This window comes from Cucumis sativus, chromosome 5 (assembly GCF_000004075.3).
Source record: "Cucumis sativus cultivar 9930 chromosome 5, Cucumber_9930_V3, whole genome shotgun sequence".
Classification (NCBI taxonomy): domain Eukaryota; kingdom Viridiplantae; phylum Streptophyta; class Magnoliopsida; order Cucurbitales; family Cucurbitaceae; genus Cucumis; species Cucumis sativus.
Window position 1 is genome coordinate 24982456 of NC_026659.2, and position 16683 is coordinate 24999138.

The 16683-nt window shown below is 32.6% G+C and overlaps 2 protein-coding genes across 2 annotated transcripts; both read right to left on the minus strand.

Moving 5' to 3' along the window:
• Nucleotides 1-652: 652 nt before the first annotated feature.
• LOC101220493 (receptor protein kinase-like protein ZAR1) lies at nucleotides 653-4983 on the minus strand. The gene is made up of 2 exons (XM_004135467.3): nucleotides 3274-4983; nucleotides 653-1653 (listed from the first exon to the last, which is right to left on the minus strand). The coding sequence occupies exons 1-2, from the start codon at nucleotides 4778-4780 to the stop codon at nucleotides 1016-1018; spliced, it is 2145 nt and encodes a 714-aa protein (XP_004135515.2). The 5' UTR covers nucleotides 4781-4983; the 3' UTR covers nucleotides 653-1015.
• Nucleotides 4984-11357: 6374 nt separating this feature from the next.
• Nucleotides 11358-15418, minus strand: LOC101210332 (proteasome subunit beta type-5). Its single transcript, XM_004135261.3, has 8 exons — nucleotides 15275-15418; nucleotides 14791-14916; nucleotides 14580-14709; nucleotides 13933-14039; nucleotides 12851-12985; nucleotides 12649-12752; nucleotides 11937-12037; nucleotides 11358-11834 (listed from the first exon to the last, which is right to left on the minus strand). Exons 2-8 carry the CDS (start codon nucleotides 14905-14907, stop codon nucleotides 11710-11712), a joined length of 819 nt encoding a protein of 272 aa, XP_004135309.1. The 5' UTR covers nucleotides 14908-14916; nucleotides 15275-15418; the 3' UTR covers nucleotides 11358-11709.
• Between the last annotated feature and the right edge of the window lie 1265 nt (nucleotides 15419-16683).

Below are 16683 nucleotides of genomic sequence, written 5' to 3' on the forward strand. Positions count from 1 at the left end.
ATAAAAAGAGGTGAAAATGAAGTTATTTGAAAATTAAAATAGATTTTGCTAACCAAAATCTCTCCCTTTTCTCATCAATCAACGGATTAAGGTAGTAAATTGAAGGAACTCGCCTTGAATCACCTTTCTCATCAAAAACAGAAAACAAAAGTTCTTTATATCATCGTACAAGAGAAGCTTGAACTTTAGATCTTATAACTTCGGCACTAACCGTCACTAAACAAAGTGCAACATCTCTCACCACAAAGATAATTGATTCGTGTGCAGAATAATGAATATCCAATACAAAAACAAATCTTCTTCTTTTAAAGAAAAATATCTTACAAACTTTACTTAAACAAAAGTTTTTTTTGTCAGGTCAGCTAAGAAGAAAATACTGAACAAATAAATACATATCCACGTCCCCCGCAACTCCTAACATAATCTTCAAACTTCAAAATACCTTGATTTCACAACTTCACTATCTCTTTTATCTCAAACCCTTATTTGAAGTTGAAAGCTAATGTATATGTTGGTTGTCACAAACATCGTCTCATACAGTACAATCAAATACTCCCATTTTTCACTTTTAGAACCATTTTATGAATGAATTGATTTCATTTCCACCATTAAAATCAAGGCATCAAAGATTGGGAACAAAAATGCAAAAAGACACGAAGAAGATACCGTATAGTCATTTATTATTTCCATTATCTTATAAAGAAATGTGACAGAAAATTTTCAAGTTGCAGAACATTTTATACCTAACTTTCCTCATTCGTCATTGCAAAATGTAAAAGCAAAAACAAATTATACCATAAGAGATACAATAAGAACAAAAAACAATTACAAAATCAAAGGAATTAAAACCCCCTCAAATCTCCATGGACAATTCTGACCTCAATCTAAATTTCCCTGTCGTCTTCCCAGACTCTCCTCTAAAAAAAATTATAGGCTTCTGCATGCAAGTTCATAATCCCAATTACATCAGAGAAGCTTGAGGCAGCATAACAATGGCGGCCGGCCAATCATTTTTTCACGATCCAATCCTATCAAAACTCTCCGACACTGTCTTCATTCTGGGCCGAACCTCCGGATCGCTCTCTGTACAAGCGAGCGCAACGTGGAATACGGCGAGCACTTCTTTCTTAGCATGTACTTCTTGTAACAGAGCAGGATCAACCAAATCCGATAATGGCTTTGCTTCTTCAAATCCTTTCCTAACCCATCTCACCAAATCTGGAATTTCCAAAGAAGTCGACGTGTTCGGCGAAAGCTCCGGGGACTTTCCGGTGAGTAATTCGAGGACCATGACGCCGAAGGAATATACGTCCCATTTTTGGGTGGGGCGGCCGCCGGGGGCTCGGGCCTCCGGCGCACAGTAGTTGTTGGTGCGGTCGGTTTGGACGGATTTGAGGTAGGAGAAGGCGCCGCCGATGAGGCCGCCGGAGGAGGAGGGGTTGTTGCCGGTGATGCTGATTAAACGGTTGAGGCCGAAGTCAGAGATGTGGGGATGGAAATCGTTGTCGAGGAGGATGTTGGAGGGTTTGATGTCGCCATGGACGAATTTTCTTGGGCTGCATTCATGGAGATAGGCTAATCCTCGTGCGGTTCCTTTGGTTATTCGTAGTCTTGTTGACCATGAAAGGCTTGAAGATGGCTGCCCGTTTTTTCCTGTTTTATTCACACATTGTTAATCAAACATTTCAGTTCCAATTTTCTGTATTATATCCTCCAATTTAAAAAAGTAAACAAAAAGAGAGAAATTTATTTACCTAATCAATTAATAACTTTTTTACATTAATGGAGTTATAACTAATTTTCATGGTCAACTTTTCTATAAAAAAATGGAAGAATAACTTTTTAAAAATGCCTAGTGATAGTATTGATTGGTGAACTATTCAAGTTGCACAAACAAAAGTAAGTGAAATTTCTGTCTAAAAGTTAGAAATATTATTTTTAATTCAACCTAAATCAATGGACTATTTTTCACTTGTACTTGGAAATAAATGTAACCTGTTTGTGATTTTTATTGAAGTCCGACCAAAGTTAATTAGGAGGAAAAGTCAATTTAGTTTAGTTAATTTTGAAACTAACAAAGAACAAAGTAGGAGTCCAAATGATGTCCAATCAAGAAAAAGAAAAGCTAATGAATTTATTCTTATTCAATTCAATTTGGTTGTCATTTTTTACCCTTTTTAAATTTTTCTTCCAAACTGTTCTTTTTACTTTTACTTCCATTTTTATTAGTAATTTTTGCTACTTTTAAGTAAGTTTTGGTAATTCTTTAGCAGAGCCAATAATTTATTGATTTCTTCAAATAAAAACAAAAAGGTTCGATTTTATAATAAAATACTAACCATTCCAATTGGTTTTTGGTAGATGATAAAACTCCACTAAAGTTGAAAAAGGTAATTTCTTACCCACTTTCTAAATTAAAATTCTTATGATTTCCTTTCTTTTCTTGACATTTATTTATTTTAAAACCGTAATTAAAACATGGTGTTTAAGTAATTAATTATTTAATTAAGTAAAGTAAAAGGTTTGACTATTTGTATTTGGTTCGTAGACACAAAAGATGGGGGGATGCGTATGGAGCGGAACAGCGCCTGCAATGCAGGGCAGGCAACGTGGAAAGTGCTATGGGCACAGAGCGTGGGGACATCCGTTGTTGGATCTCACGCTTGGCTTGGCAATCATAATATTAGGCAACCAACAATTATGCCCCAACAATACCCATCCGAATTCCAAAGTCAAGTACCCACCCAAAAGCCAAAACTTAAAACAAATATCCTATATGGGAAGGAATTTTCTCCCTCCACCCCAACTTGATAAAAAAGTTAAAAGAAATTAAACAAGTTCGGATTTAAATGTTGTGTTTACGCCGTCAAGAAGATCATTCATGGATGGTCCTAAATTATCAAATAGTAGACCACGTGGAACCCACGTGTCCAAAATTAGCTCACATTACTTGCTAACTACTACTAAAATTCTTAGTTTCTAACCAGATTAGATGTTGAGTTTTTAGTTTTGCTTGAATTTAATCTGTTTTAAATTTTAATTAAATTTTTTTAAGTCTACAAATTTTCAATTGTCTATGATCAGAAGATTCACACTATACAATGGACTTTTAATTTCAATTTTAGTAGTGAAATTAGTAAAAAAAATCTAAGTTTAAAGAGTAAATTTTGAAACTTTTGAATTATTTAAGTGGCCGTTCGACCAGCAGATTCAGGTAAAAGAAAGAACAGAAGGAATCAAATAATGAAATGCAAAAGAAATTATTGAACTCACCGCGAAGAGCAGAGGCCAAGTTTCCATTGGAGATAAAGTCACTGATCAGAAGCTTCTCATCCGGCGCCCAATAGTAAGCTCTCAATTTCACGATATTCGGATGTTTTACCCTTCCAATGGCCTGTACCTCCGCCGCGAACTCCTTATACCTCTGTTCTCCCCCTTCTCCCAACCGCCGTACAGCCACCGGAATCCCATTTCCGAGTACCACTTTGTACACAATTCCCAGTCCACTCTTTCCCAGCACATACGCTGACGCTCTCAACAGCTCATCGAGCTCGAACGTAAATCCTTTGTCTACGGCTACAAGCCCTCCTTCCTCTCTGCTTCTGTCACTGTTCTCTGGTTCCTCCATTTCAGATTCCTCGTTCTTATCATTCCCATTCATACAAGGAAAATTACAGAGACCGTCTTTCTGATTCCCGCCGAATTTTCTCTTCGACGTACAGCTACAGCCGTTTGAACTGTCCTTCCGTCGCCAGTATACGTAAACTATTACCAGGCCGATGAACGCTACTCCGGCGGCGTCGGCTGCGGAGATGAGAATAATTAATCCGGCGCTCAATCCTTTTCTAGGGGTAATGTAAGATGGTTTAGAATCGGGATTTCCCGGTGAGCCACGTTCCGAATTCTCACAAGATTTCTGAAGAGGAAATCCGCATAGCTCGGGATTGTTGAGAAATGCAGTCGGTCCCTGATTCGCAAACGAACCCGTTTGAGGTATACTTCCGCTTAAGTTGTTGCTCCGTAGGTCGAAACTCACCGTCACCGGCAAATCTCCTAGAGTTTTCGGGATTTTACCCGATAAATGATTGAAGGAGAGATTGAGCGTACCGGAGAGTGTCTTCAGTTCCCCTAGATCCTCCGGAATCGATCCACTGAAATCATTGGAAGAGAGATCGAGTTGAACTAAATTATCCATCCCAGACCAAACACCAGACGGAATTTCTCCATCGAATTGGTTTCTAGCGAGTATTAATCGCTGCAATTGCTTACAATTTCTCAACTCGTCGGGGACTGGTCCAGCAAGGGAATTGTTGGAGAGATCGAGGTTTTGAAGCCTCGGAATATTGCAGATCGATGGAGGGAAAGGACCGGAGAGATTATTACTGTAGAGAAACAGGCTATGCAATGAGGTAGCATTAAACAGCTGTTCAGGTATAGAACCGTAGAGATTGTTGTTATGAAGGTTCAATCGGCGTAGATACACAAGCGAACCAAGTTCAGAAGGAATGTAGCCACGAAGATTCTTACCAGAAAGAGCAATTCCAACGACTCGCGAGTCACCAGAAACATTCATGCAAGAAATGCCAGACCATTGGCATGGCGTAGAGTCATTCTCGTTCCAATCGGAGAAAACAGAGGAATCCGGCGACTGGTCGACGGCTGACTTAAGAGAAAGAAGCGAGAGACCATCCGGTGAGAGGGCTAAAACCCTAAAAGTGAAGTGAAAGTTAAAAAACAAAAGAAGAAACAGCAGACTCTTCTCCACCATCACCATCACCATCCCCACCGTCGTCTTTCCTCTAGACGGCGACCGGCGACCGGAGAAGGAATCAGTAATCAGTAATCAGTAATCAGGACTCAGGAAGAAATTATTCCAAAAAATGGAGAAAATGAGGAATTGAAATGCAATGAGGAAGAAGATGAGTGAAGCGAAAAAAAAAAAAAAGGAAAAGAGAAAAGAGAAATGTTGGTAAGGAAGAAGAGAGGTGGTTGGGTGTGGAAGTTCTATTAAAAGAGAAAGAGAAAGAGACATTGGATGAAAGGGGAGATTTTGACGGCTGTGATCTGCCCTCCCGCCATCTTAAAATAAATAACAACAGGATTAACTAACCGTAAAATTACTCATTCGATTTTTAAATTAAACACAAATATATTAACTCTTAACTTAGGGAGTTTATTTATTTTTATTTTATAAGTTCACAAAAAGGGAGAAAATCCGAATGTTTTTTAGGTTTTCTTTTAGTAAACAGAATTTGCAACACCTAAAAGCCTAACTTTTCTACGCTTTTGGGTGTTCTTTTTTAATATGGAGTTCTTGAACTCTTTGTTCTTTGCTTTGGTTGAGAAACTTTGGCTGTTCTTATTTTAATATATTTCTCTCTCTTTTTTTTTAATTAAAAATCGGTTAATTTTGGATCTTTTGTAAAGGAAAACATAGCTTAAATAGTATAAGATTTTGTTATTAAAGATTCGTGGTAAACAAATTTATTATTGAATGAAATTCTGTTGATATAATGTAGTATAAGAGTTTCTTTAAACAAAATTTTAATTTGAAAAGGTTAGTCCAACTCAATTGTTGCAACTTGACCTAAACAATCATAATAATAATAATAGTTAATGTAAAAGAAAGAGACAAAGTTATGAAACAAAAAGGATTAAGGGAAGTAGAAGAAAAGCAAAGGGAGAGCGATGCTTTCTTTAATGTCGGCCTTTTTATCATTAACTTTGGGCATAATGCGGACGTTTGGTGTCTTAATAAACTCTAACAACCATTCATAAATGTCAAATTTTGATTCCCCTTTTTGGTTTAATCTTTTCTTTTTTCTTTGTTTTTCTTTTTCACGTTTCCGGAGATTAATCTAATAACTTACATAATTATTTATTTATTTTAAGTATAAACTGGGATAGAGGTTTGAACTACGAATGTTTTTAGTACATACACGTATCAAAATTGATTAAACTATTTTTTAAAAATTATCAAAATTAGCACAATTAAATTTTAGGGAAAATTGTCATGAACAACGTGCATGGTTTTTGTTTTACAAAACCGATACTTGTCAATAGGTACGTTCTCAAACTTTGAAAAATAATTTTAGCATTTTTTTAAAAAAAGATAGTCTTGAATAGACAAAATAACTTATCTAATAATTTTTTAAACTTTAGATAATATCTAGTAATCCCTTAAACTTTCGGTTTTTACTAATATACAGTCGCTACTATTTCTAATATCTTCGAGTTATTTTTTCTAGCCCTTTTAACATTTTCTAAAGTTCATGGAACCACGAGATACAATATTAAAAATTTAATATTTTATTAGACATTAATATTTCAAAGAATATTAAACACGTTGAAAAAGTAGACGTTAAAAATTAGACATTTCAAACACTTACAAATCCATATGTTTTTCTTAGTTTTTAAAAGACACTTTTTAATTTTAAAAAAATAAATAGGGTATATTCCTCACCAACTTTCCGATTAAACTTCATAATTAACGAAAAAATAACAAGATGATCGATTTTTTTCTTTAGTAAGTTAGAATAATCTTGGTATTTAAGAATATCTTAAAATTTTAAAACAAATTGTATTGATTTATTAGAACTATCTAAAGATCTTAATATGTCTAAAAGAAGTATCACTATACTCCTTTTTTTAAAAAAAAGGTGTATCACTATATTACTAAACAAATAAAAGGAGTATCACTATATACAACTTTTGTGCTGTATTGTCAAAATTCTTTATCCATTTATCATAATATGACAATCAAACTAAATGGCAATTATAATACACCATAGTTGTAGAAATAATAATTAAACAGTTTAAAAATTTATAAATATAACAAAGTCTATCAATGATATACTTCTATAGTCTATCAATGATAGACTCTAACAAAACTTTTACATATTTTTTTAAAAAGAACATTAGTGTATATGTCATACTTTAAACTTAATTGTTGTACTTGCAACTGTTATTTATTAAAAATAACAAAATAAATTAAAATATTTACAAACAATAGTAAAATTTTAGATTTTATCATTATTTATCAATGTCACTAAAATATGTATATCAATGTCTATTATTGATAGAATCTGAAATTTTGTTATATGGTGTAAATATTTTGTCAAATTTGCTATTTTTGACAATTCACCTTGCTAAAATGAGATTGAAATTCAAATGTTATGAGATTTCTCATTATCATGCTAAGGATTTTTCGAAGAAGATGTCATTCGTTTTATGAGAAATAAAAAGAAATATCAAAATTTCGAGTGGCTGAAGCAACGACGGGAGTGGGAGAGTCATAGTCGAACTTTCTTTTATCACTTAGCTTACGAGCCATGTACCTTTTTTAGTTAATGTTCAAATAACTATCACACTTTATATGTAAATAATATTACGTATCAATTGAGCTATGGTCAAATATTAGACGAAAGTAAAAAGAAAATAAAATTAAAAAGGAGAGAGAGAAGTAATCAGGTACGTGAGTGAGCAGAGTAAAAGAAGAGGTCAACATAAGAATCAGCCATCCATTAAAAGCAATCAATATTCTACAACTAACACCAATAAATATCTGGCGTTCCACAATCACTCCTCCATTTCGCACCAATAAATATATTTGTATATATATATATATGAAGTGAGTAGGCACTAACATTAAATGCATTATGACATAGTTGAGTGGGAAGATGTAGAAGATGATTATATCTTCTTTACAATCATGAAATCATGCTTAGAAGCTAAATAACTAAGAAATGTTCTCTATCTCTACTTTTAATGGCCTATACACCTACACTCCCATATATATATATTTTTAGCTTCTTCTTATATCTTCCTTTTTAGTTCATTAACTTTGAAACTAATTATCGAATCTTCAAATTTTAAGAGTTTGGAATTTGAAGCATGAAAATAGTGGAAGAGAGAGTTGAATTGACAACTTTTGAAGTGGAATAAGTTTTGTATTACAAATAGAGTCTAAAATGCTTAATCAAAACATAGATTTTGAGTTATATTACCTTACAAACTTGTTTCGATTATCATATATCTCATGAAATAAGTAATTACTATAAACTTATTCTAATATAAGTTGAAGAATATTGAAGATTTGAATTTTAAACATAAACTCGACTTGGAAAACAATAAGACATATTTTAAGGATGGTTTTTGAAAATGTTATAATCCTTTTACATTATGTTAGTAGTAACCATTCAAATTATTTGGTTAGAATGAAAATATGTACAAAAGTATAAAATCAAGCTGAAAATGGGTTAAAATTATTTTTCTCACGTTTCAAGTGACTTTGAAACATACCTTTTGGACATAGTAAATTTCTTATAAGTAATAAAATTAAAAATATTTACAAAATATAATAAAATTCAAAATTCAACTAATGACATGCACTAATAGAATCTAAAATTTAGTATAGTTTCTTTAATATTATCTAAAACATATCGAGATAACCATTTATGTCAACAACACACAACTTCAATAGTTCTTTTATCGCTCGCTTCTTAATTAATCATTCAAACAAACTAATGAATGATGATCTATGTAACCTACCAAATTATGCAGCAGTTACATTACAGATTATAATTACAGTTTTACAACAAAGGAACAAATAAATAAAAATGTATTGGGAATTTCAATAGTTAGGAACAATATTCATTAACAATAATTTAGTTTAACAAATGATAATTAACCCAACAAATTAAATAAAGTCATACAACATATTTAGATAAAATAATATAGAAGGTGGAATTAGAAGCTTTATTCTTGTCTTGTGTATTGCTTTAATCTAATTTTTAATGATTATTGTTGGAGTAGTTGGAAGGATTGGATCTACAATCCATTCTAATTTATTATCAATGTCTTTTTTCTGTCCTGTCCTATGTAGGAGGCTACCCAGCATGCATGTGAAAGATTTTATATTAAAACACATCTATTTATTTTTTTCTCTCATCTTCTATTGGGGGCATTCCTCAAATCATATAAACATTCATAAATTCTCTTATCCACATCATATATAATTTAAAAATAATACCGTTTCATTCAACTACCTTTTCTAAATAATGATTTGTGCAAAAGAACTTGGCATATAAGTCTATTAGGTGCTTCTATGTTCCACTTTTTTAGTTTGAACATGTCATTAACGTTGACATGTGTTTATTGATCTTGCACCAACCTAGTATTGAGTATAACACACACTCGTGATGGTGTTTGAGTTAGTACATGAAGTTGTATTTAACTAGAGAAAGCACAAAGGGTATTTCTTAATCATTGAGGTTGTTGGTGTGGAGGTATATTTATTAGATCTATCATATGGTTTATAAATTTTTTTGAAGATTATATACATGCACTATCTAGAGTGTTTGAATGGATGTTGCTCTTAAAGTTGAGCTCAACTAATTGACTTGAAACCCATGAGTTTGAATTTTCCTTTTGAATGTACGAATCTTCCCTCGAGCTTGGTCAACCCTAACACACACACACATTAAACCTAGACCTCATTAAAATGGAAAGAACCAATCTCAACCAAACTTCAATCCCTCTCGAGGATGAGAGATGAGGGATAATACATAGGAGGACAACTTTGTTATGGACAACTTTGTTACTCTCTTTAGAAATTTTATGAAAATTAGAAACATTTCTAGTAGGGGCGAGAAAGAGTCTCCTCAATAAAAAAAAAAGAACAAATATCAAATAAGTTAAATTTCTCAAGATTCAAAAGCTGAGTTTCATTCCACCTCCTCGAAGATTTTACCCCATTCTAGAAAAACCATGATTTGTTTTAAACCATCAACAATAACCTTAGCTTCTAGGATTTTAATCCATGAACGGGTAGATATTAGAATGCACCCACCCTGATAGAACCACGAGTAAATCATTTTTCAAAGAATCAATCAGCTTCTTCAAAAATATTTTCAATGAGTTATGGCTTGTGTGTGTTTTGTCCATCATCATTTGCTTTCTAAAAGCAATCTCTCTCTAAGAAAATAACAAATGAAGTTTATATTATTCATTTAAAAAGTATAAAACATAAACTCTCAATTCCAACAAAATTAATTTACGTACTAAGTTGAGAGATAAAAATCAACTTTTTGTTTCAAAGCAGTTCACCATCATCAACATAAGACTTACAAAGAGACTATCATCTTATAAGTCGTCAAGACCTCAACTGTACGATAACATGATTTTTCCTAAGAGTAAAGTGCAGACAGCTGTCAAATAAGCATAAATAGCTTCGGGGCCAAGGGATCAAATTAAAATCTCAATGAATGATGTGATATAGAATTGATGTACTATACAATATAAAGTCTATTTGCTACACTTAACCAAATAAGCTAAAATTCCCCAATATGCATTGCACAGTGGGGTCACCAGTCACCAAATAAAAGAGATCAAAACCATCATTTCCATTTTCATTTATATGTCCATTTTCTAATAATAAACTGTTAAGATTCAAATTTTCAAGCTGTTAAATTAAGTTTTTTTCATTAGAAAAAAGCTGCTAAATTAGCAAAATTTCAATTATTGAATACATTTACAATAGTAATTTAGATGATTATGGCATTCTAGATCCAAAGAAAAAAAGAAAAAGAGAGATTAGGACTTTCTCTGTCTGCTCATACTTTCCTAAGTTATGCATATGCCAGAATGATTAGGGGGATGGCATCAACATAATAGCAGCCAACATAGAGTAACATTGGCTCAGGGACAAAGTGTTTACTTTTATTAGTACCATAATACCAGCCAACATAGAGTAAATTATGTTTTTCTTTTGTTTTTTTTTCTTATATAAAATGTAGTACACTTTTATAACAAAAATGTTCTAGTTTGTGTTGGTGTGTCAGGTTAGACTTTTTATTAATATAACTAGTAGTTTTTTTATAGAAGAAAATAGATAAAATTATTTGTTGGATAGACGACTTTAAGTTGAAATCTTGTCTTCCTTTATAATGGGACCAATATAGGTGTGTTCATTTATTCGTTTTGTTTTTGTTTTTTGTTTTTTGTTTTTTATTTGAGGAACATGTTTATTTATTTGTTAGACAGAGTTCACGTTATGGTTTGGCCAATTGGGTAACAAAAATGGTTTAATCTTTAGAGGATATATTACTTTGGTGTGGTAGTTAACTCGTTTTAACACCAACTCCAAGCAACTAAAGCTAGTTAATTAGGATTTATGAAGATAGGTATTCTTTTAAAAGAATGAAGATATAATAATGTATGAAATTAATTCATGTACTGATTAGTTTATGAATAAAATGGACCTAAATTAATGAATAAATTAGTTTGTTGAAAGTAAATTTATTTCGGCATTGCCAATGCCATCCCCATAAGCAACCCAACAGAAAGAGTCAGGTAGCTATCATAATTTCAATTCTTATAGAATTTGACTTCTCCTTTGTCATAAAAAACAAAGAGTTACCTAAAAGCACTATAGTACATAGATTTTCAACCAAACAAAGAGCAATAATTGAGTGCTATCGCTACCCTGCTCTCATCACACACATACAAAAGAGAAAATAAAAATATTTAAAGAAGACGTGAGATGAATTTACAGCATGACAGATTATGATCGGACAATTTGGTATGATGCATAAAATAAGATGCATCTAAGTAATTTTCTAAAGCGAAATGTGTTTGCTAGTTAACAAAATACATCAAGTAGTTTGTTTGGAGAGAAGGTGAAACCTGGGATCCATTTGTTAAAAAGATCTACACGGTGACTTCAATCATTTCCTGTTCAACTGTATCATGCACAACAGGATAATATTTGTAGTGAAGTTCTCCAACATCATCACCAGATAGTTTCTTCCATCCATTTGGTCCAACATGATAAACTGAACAAAGGACAAGTTTCAAATAAATATATGCTTGTAAACCAGAAATCAATACACAATATGCATATCAACTTGAGAATGAGAGGAGCAATCAGGAGATACCACTCGCAACTCCACCACTGGCCCCGTCTCGGAATGTTGCATGATAAATTGCTCTTCTAGCCAGTTCAGCAGCCTCTTCAACTGATAAATCGTACTGATAACTGCACATATGTTGGAAATTAGAATATCTTGAATCCAAGTTTAAGTTTGGCATATTTTAAGAAACTTAACTTTCATTATCAAAAGGAAGATATAAAAGAGGGGAATGAGATATCTCCAAACACCAACCGGGCATAAAAAAAGAAAAGCCCAACTGGTGGAAAAATATGAGCTAGGGTATAGTTACAAAAGAATTTAGAAGTAGAAGACCAAGTAGAAGCAGAGAGTAATTAAATCCCAAGAAACAACCCAGTTAATTCTAAACTTTGGCATAGTCAAGAAATTACCAATTCATAAAGGAATGACAGACCAATAATGTAGGTTACAAGTTTCTAATTTGTTGAAACTGAAGCATATGCTAAGAAGCATAAAGGGATACATATTTAAAAATATATATTATTTTTATACTAGAAGAAAATTTTAAGTAAATGGATCGATGCATTTATATGCTTATAAAATAATTAGTTTAATGTAGAATGTATTTCACACTCAAAATTTACTATTATTTCGCATATGTGTCTTTTTAGTTTACTCAATCAGTGTTTTATGCATTTCTAAAGAATTTGTTGCAGTAAAAAGTATCCAATCAGATGTAATAAGCAAAGATGATTACCCATTGTCCAGGACACAATATGCATAAGGTGAACCTGATCCAACTGAGAATCGAGTTCCTTTCAGTCTTCCTCCTTCACTGTCAACATAGTACAATCCAGGACCCTGCAACCCCATAAGATATAAATATATGTTCTGATAATTTAGCTTAAATTACTAGAGAGCGTTAATCAAATCCGTTAGGGAAGAAATTACAGACTTACAGTTTCATCCCATCCAGCAATCATGGTACCAACTGAAAGACCCATTCCCCGATACGAATATAGAATGTTAGCTAGCAACTTAGATGCACCCGTCACGGAAATTCTACGCTTGTTTTCCAACTCATGTCGTCGACACTGTATCGTATCAAACGATTTCCATCAGCAAATCATGTAAAATGTAAATTTATGACATCAAGTTTAACAGCCTATAATAGAAAAGATACACTACATGAATGTCAACGTCACCATCACTCAAACTAGTCATGTCATGTTAATCCAAACATTAGAGTAATGCAATAATCTATCATATCTAGAGAAAAGACGTTCTCATGAACTATTAAAATTCAAACATTCAAGATCTCATGGCTCTGGAATTCACCAGGGAAAACACGTGAATACACAAGCTAGGAAGATTTGTTCAATGTTCCAATCTGATTATTAGCCACAAATTCACCATGGAAAACAAGTGAATGCACTCAAATACCCAGGTCACCAATCATTAAAAATGAACCTCGACACCAACCATTAACCAACCTTCAGGCTTTCAATGACTAATGTTTTTCAGAAGGAAGACCAGTGAGATTCTTGGAATGGTAAAATCAAAACGGAATGGGTACCAATTAGTTTGCAGAGTCCAAAAGGATATCTCCTGAGTCTGTCTGGTTAACTACCATAGAGTTAAATGCCCAAAATCTTCCCTTTCTTCCAATTAAAAAGAAAAAATAACGTTCACAAGACCTTTCTAATTGGTGCTGAGAGAAAAGAAAGGCTGGAATCAATAGGAATCCAAACGCTAACTTCTCCCCTTACCAACAAAATGATTCTGCCAAAAAAGGAAGGCATGGAAATGTCTAAATATGTGTTATTTCAATCAATAACCAACTTGATAGACTTTCTATGGGAATTTCAACTTTCATTCCATTCCTATCCTAAGGGATTCTGACTGAGCAAACAGTACACAAACACAAACTCATGTGCATCTCATTGTCACGGAAATAGTCGGGTTCAAGTTGTGAAAGCTGTGATAAAATAGGTGTATAACAATTCATAACCCTTTGATGCTAAAGGAGTCCATAGATCACCTTAATTCCAAGATTTCTGTGCCAAAACTGGCAATCAGCAGCTCCTCCAGCCATTGTGCCAAGCATGTATGAATTTATTTCAATAATCTTCTTCGCAGATTGGGATGCTGAAAATATCAGAAAACATAAATGAATTATTCAGTAGCAGATAGCATAGTGAAAGGGTAGATGTTGCACAGTAAGTACACAACTAAGCTAAATGTAAGTAGTTAGGTATATGAGTGTCATTCAATGTAGAAAATAACCAAAACTTGGTTTAAGTCCACACCACCCCCAGTTTTTTTTTAAGCTAAAATGATAGCAAATTTTCTCCAATTGCAACCTCCCCATACAAGCAGGGCACAACTCCCCTTAACTAACAGTTAAATTTCTCTTTACCCTTTTTACCTCTCTCACATACATTGACCACTAGATGCCAAGCAATGATGTTTATGCGTTGTTTCTCAGATGGAATACTGATGTACCAAAACAAACTAAGGAGATTCATCTTCACATAGACAGACAACATCTAACAATTTTATACATGATAGTTTCGCACTCAAATCAAATCCACTTAGAACATTAAGAAATAGAGGAACATAAAGAAAATCTAGAGAAACAAGTGGCAAAATATATATGTAAAAGAATTCAGGACTTTCAGAACTGACATATGTACCCTCCCATGCTCGCTCGGGAATCAGCAGCAACCATGACTCCTTCCTTGAAAGTGAAGGCCAGAGTGGTTGTCCCCTTTGCTGGCTTCACCATCTGAATAGCCTCTTTCTGAAACCCATCAAACTGAAAAGCGAAGTTCAGCGTTAACATTTTGCAAAAGAAAAAGAATCAATAAGAACTAAGAATAACATAATTCTCACTCACATTCCTAGCATTTGGAATACCAAAAGAAGGCGCCGAGGATAATCCATCGAGTAGCTCAGTACTGCCCGCGCCAGAGAGAAAAGTAGCCGATTCAAGACCGCTAGTGTCCAGCTTCATGCTCAAGATCTTGTGACAGGAACCCAATTAAAAGATTGGCTATTAATAACCACAATATACAAAAAGAACTCCCAAAACCATCTAACATCATCTAATCCCAACCCGAAAGCTCCTCCGTACTCCATTGAACGCTCAATTATAAACAAACAATGAAGAGCACAGAGAAATAAACCCATAAATTAAATTAGAGTCTCAGCTAACTATCAAATCCTCTATCTACATAGTCTGAGTAACCAAACTGATACTTCAACTATTGCTGCAAATCATAATTTAATGTGACACAAGAAATGAAGTGATCATAATGAAAACTGAACGAAAATTTCGACAATCACCACCATAAAGAATAGAATGAAAAAGTACACGATACCGTTAAGGATTGGAGGCGTATGTAGAGAACGAAGAAGACAGAGGTGGACGAAACGAATCGGTAACTGTTTGATTTTCGCCATTGGGACTTGGGTGAAGGTTTAAGTAAATCGGTTTCTTGGGCTGCAGGAAAGAAGAAGAGAAAGTTTTGAACATTCCCGATTTATATATGTAATTTGATGTGGTTGCTCGAAGCGTCAAAATAGATTAAGTTAGAATAATGCTTGACTCCTTAAAATAAATACATATTTAAATCCTTCCTAAACTTTTAAAAGCATATGTTTTAGACTCTAATCTAATAGATTATTTAATAAAACGTTTAGGTGAGTTATGTATTAATTTCACAAACAACTTAATCACTCTTTAATTTTTAATTAGATGTTTTTTGGGTTGTTATTCATTATGGAAATATATACTTATTTTATTTTTTAAGTGTTAACACCAATATCTCACAAAAATAGTTCTTTTAAAAAATATTATTTAATAAATGTGTTATTATATTTCCATCTTCACATAAAACATTTATAAAATAAATTGATTTTTTTTATAATTGTCAATTTAAATAATAAGATGAATCTAAAATTTAGCCATCTAAGTATAGAATCTACTGATTAACAAAATCCTAACCACCAACCAAACTCCAAACTCCAACTATATGGACCAAAGTTAATCGAATTTCAAAGTGATAGAGATCAAAATAAGACTTAAACCAACAAAATTAAAAATATTTAAAATTTCAACATGAAACATATAATTGAATAACATTAATATTTAGGTATATATCTAACATTCGTGTATTCATTCTCACCGTTAATATAAAAAATATAAAAATATTCTAAATAAGATAAAATTTGAGACGTAATAAATTATGATTGAATCATTTGATGGATGACACGAAAATAAATTTTTCAGTATCTTTTTTTTAAATTAATAAAGTTCTAATGTCAAGTTGATAATTTTAATGAGTGGTTGAAATCCAAAAGTCTAATACATTATACTATTCATCTTTCAAAAAAAAGTCATCATTACAAATTTAACTTTAAATACCAACTATAAATTAAATTACTAGTTCTATAATTATATGTTGGGGTTAGAAAGTATGAATTATAAGTTTTAAATTACAATTTTTTAGTTATGGCATATTTTGGTCCATTATTAATTTATATTAATAACTCTTGAAGTGACTTTGTTAATTTTGTAATTATTTTTTTTTTGTTGCTATTTTTAAAAATAAAATTTGTATTATGATATTATTTCTATCAACATCTTTATTATATCAATTTCTGAAATTTAGTCTCAAAGCTTCCAATCCAAGTGAAAGGGTTAATGGGCTATTCTCAGTTTTTAGCCCAAACTCAATCATGTTTTAAAAGTTATTTGGTTGAATGAATTAGCATATAAAGCCATATA